General features: G+C 45.7%; 1 protein-coding gene across 1 annotated transcript in view; it reads right to left on the bottom strand.

The window, feature by feature from the left end:
- Positions 1–6,727: 6,727 nt before the first annotated feature.
- LOC100959674 (solute carrier family 22 member 14-like) overlaps positions 6,728–9,884 on the bottom strand; it is a 14,434-nt gene continuing 11,277 nt past the window's right edge. The window contains exons 8-11 of the mRNA XM_023515919.1: positions 9,351–9,457; positions 8,550–8,753; positions 7,968–8,024; positions 6,728–6,947 (exon numbers count right to left, since the gene is read on the bottom strand). Coding sequence (XP_023371687.1) covers positions 6,728–6,947; positions 7,968–8,024; positions 8,550–8,753; positions 9,351–9,457 — 588 coding nt within the window. The remainder of the gene's footprint in view (positions 6,948–7,967; positions 8,025–8,549; positions 8,754–9,350; positions 9,458–9,884) is intronic.

Genomic DNA, 9,884 nt, shown 5'->3' with positions numbered 1-9,884 from the left:
CTGAAAAAAAAAAAAAAAAAAAACAATGTCTGGGACAGCCTGTCATGGCTCCAGATCATCTCATTACTACCTGGAGAGCTGCATGTGTGCCTGACTGTAGAAGGCCAGGAGGTAAGCTATCTCTTGCCTCTGCTTTTCTCATGTCCTGGATTCTTGACCCCCGAGTCTTTAACTATCAAAGGGGTGCCTGAAGGCCAGTTACTAAACCTTCTTTCAACTCTTGTAGTTGGAGAAATTGGCTATTCTCTCATGCCTTTTTAGTCATGCCTAAAAGTCTTAACTCCACTCTCAAGAAGAGATATACTGGTTAAAGCAGAACCACAATTTATGCAAATATGGGACAGGATCCTATGCCTTCTCCTATTAAACTTTAGAACTGTATGTCGTTGCATCCAATGTTCCCAGCATTTTATGGCCCTTTGTACTATATCCTGAATTGTTGACCTCCTAGGCATCATAAGATTAGTTACTCAGGACCACAATCAATTCAGACTTCCATTTAATATGGACCCCAGATTTCCGTCCTCCAAGGAACCCCTAACTGCCCTTGTCATTATCCATATTCAGCAGGCAGCACTTTGGAGCATTCAGTACCCCTTTTCTCTAACAGCAGTTAGAGCTTCTATTCAGAGAGGGAGCAGTGATACAGGGTTCCCCCAGTAAGTGCTGGACAGGGACCCCCATCTTCCAGGCCTACATGAGCTCAGAAATCAGTTTTTTCACAGACTCCATTTCTAGGCACTAATAGGCCCTTTCCAGGCTGCATTATCTGGGGCTAAGCAAGGTCTTGAAAACAATCAGCCTGCCTCAGCACTCATAGCTCAGTGGTTAGGGTGCCAGCCACATATACCAGGGCTAGTGGGTTTGAATCTGGCCTGGGCCTGCTAAACGACAACAACTACAGCAAGAAAATAGCTGAGCATTGTGGCAGCCTATAGTCCCAGCTACTTGAGAGGCTGAAACAAGAGATTTACCTAAGTCCAAGAGTTTGAGGTTGCTGTGAGCTGTGACGCCAGAGCACTCTACTGAGGGCAACATAGTGAGATTTTGTCTAAAAAAAAATCAGCCTGATCTACATCTCATCTGGGTGGTTCCTGCTGGAGTAGGGAGCACACACCTTACTGCTTCTCCTAGAGCTAGTACTTATGGGACCACATTCTTTTACTAATTTTAGAATTATTTTCTACCTGCAGGCTCCTGGTCAGTTGTGACATGTTCCAGACATACATTCCCAAACCCCACCCCCTCAAAGGATAGAAAGAGCAGTATATAAACCCTTAGACAGAAGGCCCACAGGGGCTTCCCACTTAGGTTTCCCCCATCCCTTGCCAGAGGTTCTGTTCCTCCTCTTTCTCTTTTCTATATCTTTATCAATAAACTGTCCTTTCCCTCTATCTCAAAATAAAAAAAAGATAAACATGTGCACGCTCTTGCTATTTGTGTATACAGATGGCTTCAGATTTAAAGGGGTGTGCAGCTTCCAGTGTGTTCTCTTCCAAACGCAGTCAGTTGAATTGACACTACTAGACGTTACATGTGGTCATGGTGACTTGGCAAGGTAGTATTATCAACAATATTTCAACTTACCATTGCAACCTTAGGTGTTTAATGTGATTTAGAAGTCAGGTAAGCATTCTTATCTAATTATTAAGGGTACTTCCACACTTTGGCTGTGCCTCACACATTGCCTGCCCCACATTACAATTGGCCCTCCATCTCGCACTGACAGCTGAGGTGTGGAAGGTCCCAAAACTTACTTTCCATTTTCTCATCAATTAATTTTCATAACAAAGTAAATATAGTCCATTGTCTGTTATTATTTTTTTTAATTTCAGCTTGGCTTCTACAATGCCACAAAAGAAAACAGAAACCCCCAAAAGAAACATTGTGGATAGAGGAAGATTGTTCAGTGAAAAGTAGAAACATGACCTCTTCTTTGTCAAGGAAAACAGTAAGGCATCTGCCTAAAATACAGGGAATTTGTGCAACTTTTTAAACACTATAACTTGAAAAGGCCTTGTATGCAAAAACATGCTGCCAAATTCAATGCATGTAAAAAATTGTTTCATAAGGACAATATAGTGGAACTGAAAAAAGTCTGTCTTCTCAAGAACAAAAAAATGTTTTAAGCTGATAACTCAGGGGCATCCCATTGTAGAAGCTGGTTATGTGGTAGCGTATTTAATAGCAAAAAAAAATCAAAACTATTTGCTGATGGTAAGTGTATTAAGCAATGTATGGAAGGCATGGGAGATGTAATTTGGCTTGAAAAAAAGGGAGATATTTCTAAAATTAGTTTGTCTCACCAGACTATAGCTGAGCAAATTAAAGCAACTGGAAAATCTATCAAAAGAAATTTGGAAAGTAAAGCTTCTAATTTTAAATTTTATGGTTTGGCAATGGATGACAGCACTGATGCCACAAATATGGCTCAACTTGCAATTTTTAGTAGAGGTATTGATAACAAAAATAACATCAGTGAAAAAATGGCTTCTTTAGTGCCATTAAAAGACATAGCTACATCAAGAGATTTATACAAAACAGCAAAAAATATGTTAAGCCTATTTCTCCATTGTCAATATATCTGGTATAGTTACTGATTTTACCCTGGCAAAAGTAGGTAAAAGAGAATGACTTGTAAAATTAATAAAAGATGGGGCAATTCCTGCCCCAAACTCCTGCTTGATGAGGTATCATTGCATAGTACACCAAGAAAATTTATGTGTAAAATATTAAAAATGGATAATATCAAGCAAATTGTCGTGAAGACTGAATTTCCTAAGGGCCAAGGGATTGAATCCTCGCCAATTCCAGGAATTCCTTAACAGTATCAATGGTGACATCATTTACTCTTTGAAAGATGGCTAAGTCAAGGCCAAGTGTTGGAAAGATTTTACGATTTGCGACATATTATCAAGTTGTTCATGGTAATAAAAACCAAATAGGTACGAGAACTTGATGATGAAAACTGGCTCACAGATTTAGCAATTTTACTGCATTTAATTGCTCATTTAAATGAGTTAAATGTGTCTTCATGGTTAAAACCAACTTAATATACAATGTTTTAAACAGTAACAGCATTTCAAATGAAACCTAAATTATGTCAAGCTCAAATTAAAGAAAACAATTTTATGCATTTCACCACACTGGCTAACACAGTCCTGTGAACAGTGAAAAATGTGCAGACTTGCTTTTCTACTTCACATAAAAATTTGAAAATAGATTTCAAGATTTCTGAGAAAATACTCCATATTTTGGTGCATTATTACTCCATTATCAGTCAACATTAAATTTTAAAATGACCAATTGTAAAATGGAATGCATAGAGCTGCAATCTGATATTCAAATGAAATAAAAATTTGATCATGTCTCTTTACTGGACATTAATAGGTTTTGTCTTCCCAGACACAAATACCCCTCACTTGACAATCACACCATTGTCATGCCATCACTTTTTGGCAGCACCTGCTTTTGTGACAAACTATTTTCTTTTTTCTTTTTTTTTATTAAGACAAACTATTTTCAAGAACACAGCACATTAGACTAAACTTAGAAACAAAATATCTGATGAGCACCTTGAGAACTCACGGAGAATTGCAAATAACATCCATCATAACCAGATATTGATGCATTAGTTTCTGAAATACAATGTCAAATATCCCACTAATTTTATGTTGCCCACTTTTCTTTTACCTTTATAATAATGATAGAGCCAGGATACTTCACACCAAGACAGTTCCACTCTGGAACTGAGCCTGGATTACCACGTGATCCAAGGCACAAAGTACCCAAGGTGGACATTCCCTTGGGAGTCACAGTCCTTGGGAGGATGAGGGCAGGAGGGAGCTCATCAAGGTAGTGTAAGAGGTCCGAGGCCCAACCCCAGGGCCAGCACCGTGTAGGTGGGTGACTGAGGACAAGGAGAGAGCTTCCTGAGTGCTGCCAACACCCAGCCAGAGGCTGAGGTGCGCACTGCATTTTTAAGTGGATACAAAATGATTTTGGCAATGCTGACAATTAGGTGCATTTTTGTCAGTGATGGTGCTATTGGAAAAACATCTCCCCATATCATACACAGCAGATTTCCATTGGAATATGTAGTGCTGTTTCTGACAACTATGCAGCCACCTTGGTGATGATGGAGAGCATATTCCCTTGGACTTCCTGACCCTGTGGGACAAGGGGACTGTGACAGTTTGCAGCTGCTGAGTGAGTACCCACAAACAGATGTATTTCTAGTCAGTTTTAGTGAGCTCATTTGAAAAATGCATTCAAAAAAGTCTTTCTTGCTTGTCAGGACCCACATTGATCTTAAAGATGACCCCTCTGCTACTAAGAAACTTGTCAAGAGCAACCAGAACAAATGGAAGCCTGTCACTCCAAAGACTGCTGGAAGGCTGTGCACGGGTGGAGGGCTCTGCACTCACCCACAAGGCCTGAAGAGTGTGCTGGCAACACAGCACTGGCTCCCTGAGCCTGCAGAACGGAAGAGCCACAGGTGTGAGCTGCCAGGAACATTCTTCCAGAGCCCTTTCTGCACAGCTGGGGCCAGAATCAGACTAAACGCAATGTTAAATCAAACTAAACATTACCGGTTTAAGTTTGTTTTCTGCAGTCATGAGAAAAGCCCTGCACCCACCTGTGTCTAGTCGTGCAAGTTGAGGAATACCGGTGCACCTAAATTTGAGTAGTTGTTTATTATCAGAAAAGTGATCATCACTCACTCTTTTTGGTGTTTCCAAATGTGTTTGTTTGAAAGCAAGCATGCTCATCGTGACTCTGTAACCCACCAATTCAAACTCTTGAAAAAACTCCTTAGTCCCACTCTATGTTTTAGTCCAGTGCTGTCTAATAGACATATAATATGGGCCACTGACACAAGTCATGTGTGTAGTTTTTAAATTTCTGGTAGTCACATTTCAAAATGTTTTAAAAAACAGATGTAACTCATTGTAATATTTTATTAGCTTAACATAGCCAAAATAGTATCATGTTCACCTGCAATCTGTATAAAAAGCACTAATGAGGTATTTTATGTATTGTTTTGTACTGTCTTAGAAATCCAGCATGTTTTTACAGTTAACAGCCATCTCAATTCAGAATCACCACATTTGAGCCCTAACATTTGGTTAACGGCTACTATCTGGGACAGCATGGGTCTAGTCTATTAAAAAACACAATGTCAAAATCTAGGTAATGCAGAATGTTAGCCATGGATTAGGTAGGCGGGTCCTATCTGGAATGAAATGACAAGCCCTGGCCCCTAAGCAAACTTGAAGTTGTGATGGGTATGCTGGTCTTGACGCCAGCCGCCAGCTCCTTGACACCCATGCAAGTCCCAGCAGCTTTCTCTCCTGAGTCCTTTCATGCTGTTCCCTGCAGGACTGGCTGAGTCCTTCTCCAATGCAACTTGAGGTCAGGTATTTAACATGGCTAATATGTTGGCCATCACATCTCCCAGACAGGCCTCACCCAGAAAGAGCAACAGATTTTTCAAGCATCCTATGTTGAGCAGATACTTGGCAAGAGCCCTTTCTGGGTCCTTCAAACCCACTTTGGAGGCTATCCCAGGAAACCCAGTAAAGAGTGGAGGACCAAAAAATGATCTTGAAAGTGGAAGATGAGGGCTCCTCCTTCTTGCTGTCCAAAAAGTTGGGAGCCTGTGCCGGTTGCAGCCTGGGGGCACCAGTATATAGTGAAGGCTAAAAGCTGGCGCCGCTTCACTGTACTTGAAGCCTGCCACAGAAGATCCAGGGCCTTGCTGCCCTGTCTATATTAGGACTGACATGATTCTCTGTCCTTGAATCTATGAGGAATTGGACAGAGCTCTTTTCTGCAAATTCCTGGGCAACAGTGCAGAGAGGAGGCAGGCCCTTCCCAGCAAGAGAGGACCTGGTGCTGAGGGCCTGGCCTAAAGACCGCCCCATGTGCCTCACTGGATAAAGACCCCTTTGCTCTGCCAGAGGGAGTCCCCATGCAGGCTGGGAAGGGCAGACTCACCTGCAGGGCAAGAGGACTGTGAGCTGGGCTATAGGGGCTTGTCCTCCAGGATGGAGGTCACAGGCCTGCTAGGCTAGAGCCATCAGAGAAGGCAGCCCCGAGGAGGAGAACTGAGAAGGACACTACCCAGGGACGTGCTTATTTAGGAGCATCAGAGGAAAAACAGAGTGAGAAAGCCCCACATGGTGGGACAAAAGGGAGAAGTTCTTATCTTTCTACTCTACCCCTTCCCTGGCTGGTGCCTAAAACGGGGTTTTGGAATCTGTCCTCAGCCTGTGCCTGAGCTAGATGCCCACCCATGCTGGTGGCACCCACACTAGAGGGTGTGGATGGTGAGAAGTCCCAGGCCCACCCATTGTCCACCCCAGGTCCTCATGGATATTACCTCTTCCCCACACACTAAGAGCAACTCACTGTTCCCCGAGGAGTAGCCAAAGACACCAAGGATCTGGGATCCTACCTGAGCTGCTCTCCTCTAGGCCAGGGCCTCTGGAGTCCCTAGACACAGCCACATTTGACCAACATCTTGAGGCCAACATGTGCTTTTATTGGAAGGACTCACAACCTGGCTTCCCCAGAAGGGACCAATTCTAGATTTGAGGTCCAGTCTAGGAGCAGGACTGACCCTGCCCTCTATGGGGCACTGGGCCAGGACTTCATAGTATGGAATCCACAACTCCGTGCCCAGCCACTCAACTCCAACTTGAGGAGGACGGGGGCCTGGCCCTCAGGGAGCCTGATTGTTGTCTTCTGATTGTCTCAATTGCTCCACGGCATTATTAGAGGGAGGGGGTGTGACCAGTCTCTGGATCTGGGCACTGAGAATCGTGTTCTTGTCCACTTCCTTAGTCCCAGCACAAGACAAGTTGTCCTCAGTCATCTTGTTGTCATTTCTGCTTGTGACGGAGCCCTCAGAGAATAAGCCCCGAGACGTATCTTTCTGGGAACTAGGAAAAGTAGCAGCTTTGAGGGACCTTCCTCTGTGCCCAATTCCCAAGAGGTGGGGCTTTCTTCCTCCCACAGGTCCCCAGTCTGGCTCCACCAGGAGCCCAGGAAAGAACCTCACCTCCAGGTTCATCCCTGCTCCATCTAACAACCCCAGCTAGACCCTTCTCTTTTCTGTGTCCTTGGGTTTGGTCTACTACCCTCATCACTAGCATTTAATAAGCACTTTCCATGTGCCAAAGCCTGTGCCACCACTGTATGTGGGTGTAATCCTCTCAGAAACTCTGCAGGAGGGGAAGGATGGACTACATCTGCCTTACCTCTCTGTGCCTCAGTGTTCTTATCTGTAAAATGGGGATAGTCACAGGACATACCTCACATTTGGTTATTTTGAGGACAAGAGAGTTAAGGCATATATAGAATAGGACTCACCACCTGATAAAGAATACATGTTGGCTATTTCATTACTATGTTATTCCATTTTGCAAAAGAAGAAACTGAGTCTCAGAGGTAAGAGCTAACTTCCTTGTGCACATGCTAGAAAGTGATAGCACAGAATAGAAATCCAGGCCCTCTGGCTGAAGAGCCTGTGTCCTCAAGCACTCTGCTCTCTTACTCTGTAGCATTGTACTTGCCCTGTCTACAGTAGGGCACACTCCTATTCATCCTTCAAAGCCCTACTCAAATGTTCCAACTCCCCCCCAAATTAAAGTTCTTCTCTTGTTAGATCCTATAGGTCCTGCACATCCTGTTCTCAGAGTCCACTAGTGAAAACTACTGTGCATATGTCTCCTCATGAACATGACTTGCTCAAGGGTGGGAGGACCTCTGACTTCTTGTTGACAGCTCAACTCTGGCACAATGTGCAGGACATGTTGTTCTGGTGAGGGTTTGAGGGAGGGAGGGAAGGAGGTGGATGGTGGCCAGCAGGGCATAAGAAGGCCAGAGGCAGCAACTCCTGTAGTATAGAGCAGAGGGCACTGTAGGACCTCAGGCAGTCTCTGCTCCACTGTGGTGCTTACCCCAAGTCCAGGGAGATAATGATGGGCTCTTTGGCACAACGCCCAGCAGGGATGGTTCTGCTGATCAAGATAAATCACATCAAGGGGACAACAGGCCAGCAATGCCCAAGGAGCTGTTAGGTAGAGCCCAGTTCCCAAATGGAGTCCTGGGATACTGGGCCCAAGAGGCCAGAGGCATTAACAAAGCCTGGGTTATTTAGGAGGAGCAGAGAGTTCACCAACAGGAAAGAAGCTGTCCTCAGGCAGCCAGTTCCAAGCCAGTAACCTGCATCCCGGGAGGGACAAGAGCCCAGGGGATCTCTGAAGGCTCCTGGTAAGTATCCACCAAAGCAGTGCCTCTATCCAGAGGAGCAGACAAGGTCAAGGAAAGGGGAGACCTTGACCCGGTAAAGTCAGGAGAGCTGGCAGAAGCTGGACTGCTCTGGACCTGGGAAGGCAGCAGCATCCAGAAGAAATAGAGACGTGTGTGCACACAGACCTTGCTGGTAAAGGGATACAGATGGACAATAGCTGACTTCTGTCAGTGCCAAGGTCTTTAGAACCAGACCACTTACTGGCACAGCTGGGACCTGGCACACCTACCTCCTCTTTCGTAGGAAGTAATCCTGGTTGTCAGAGAAGGGGTGATCTTGCATTTCTGGCAGCAGATAGGAGAAGCTAGTGGCCAGGATGGCTGAGACGCAGCAGAGAAAGGCAGGCAGGTGGGAGGAGGTCTGGTCAATGATTACCAGGAATGAGCTGAATCCAACCCCAATGACCAAAGATGTGAGCCCCAGACCTGTGGCCCTGAAAGTGAAGGCGAGAGCTCTTCTGGAGGCCTCTTAGCCAAGGGTGGCCAGGGTGGGAGAAGCAGCTGCCTGAAAGTCCCCACCCTCCAGTCACCACTATGTCCATCTCACTCTTTCTTAAAGGCCTCCCTAGTGGAGGTGAGGAAGGGAAAAGGTAAGGACCATGCAGTGCTGTGTGCATGTGAGGACAGAAGGCACTGGCAGTGATGCTGGGCAGGCAGGAAGATGTTCCCCCACCACCAACTTCGAGACAAGGCTGAGCCTTAGATGGACCCAAACAACTTCCAGGCAGTGAGTGCAAGGTAGGAACTGAGTCAAAGCACCTAGGGCCTAAGCCCATCTCTGACACTTACTATGACCTTGGTCAACTGCCTTTATCTCTCTGGTTTGCTTTCTAAATATGGTTAATGATAGTACTTGTGGGCGTTTTTTTTTTTTTTTTTGATTGTTGTTGTTGTTGTTGTTGATTGAGATCATCCATGTAAACCATTCAGCACTGTGCTCATCACCAGATGAATGCTCAATCTCTGCTGCTGTGTGTTCGCCTTGTCATTATCTGTCCCTCCCCACCCCCCTCACCCAGCATACTCCGTACCTGAGGACGGTGGGGAGGAGCTCAGCATTGTAGATGAACAAGACAGTACAAGCAGCACCCAGGCTGAACTCTCCAAGCACAATCGTCAGGATCTTTATGAATATCAGCTCTAGGGCCAGACAACACAGTCACCTGAATCTGAGGCCATTCTCCCCTCCAGGCATGTGGGGGAGGCCTGACCATCAGCCCTCTCTTGATCCCTCCCAGAAGGCATCTGAACAGTCCTCCCTACCACCTGGTCAGCTGGGCAGCAGACTCAGGCATAGTCAGAGGGTCAGTGAGCAGGGGCCCAGCCAGGCTGGGAGTTAGGACATCTGTAGTGGGAGAGTTGGTCAGTAAGGGTGGGGAGGCCCCAGGCTTCTACTTATAGGGCTCTGATCCACTGCCTCACCCAGCATGGCCTCACCCACCACCTACTCCTCCTCAAACCTCCACTCAGAGCCAGGCCTGCATCCTGTCTGCCAGGATCCCACTTAGGGTGCTCCACATGGGCTCTGTGAGGTGGTCAGGGCAGGAGGCATTTGTTCCTGGGGC

The sequence above is a fragment of the Otolemur garnettii genome, unplaced genomic scaffold (assembly GCF_000181295.1).
Source record: "Otolemur garnettii isolate 467f Iridium unplaced genomic scaffold, OtoGar3 scaffold00082, whole genome shotgun sequence".
In the NCBI taxonomy this organism is placed as follows: Eukaryota; Metazoa; Chordata; class Mammalia; order Primates; family Galagidae; genus Otolemur; species Otolemur garnettii.
Note: the sequence above shows the minus strand (reverse complement) of the source record. Positions and strands in the feature narration are given on the sequence as shown.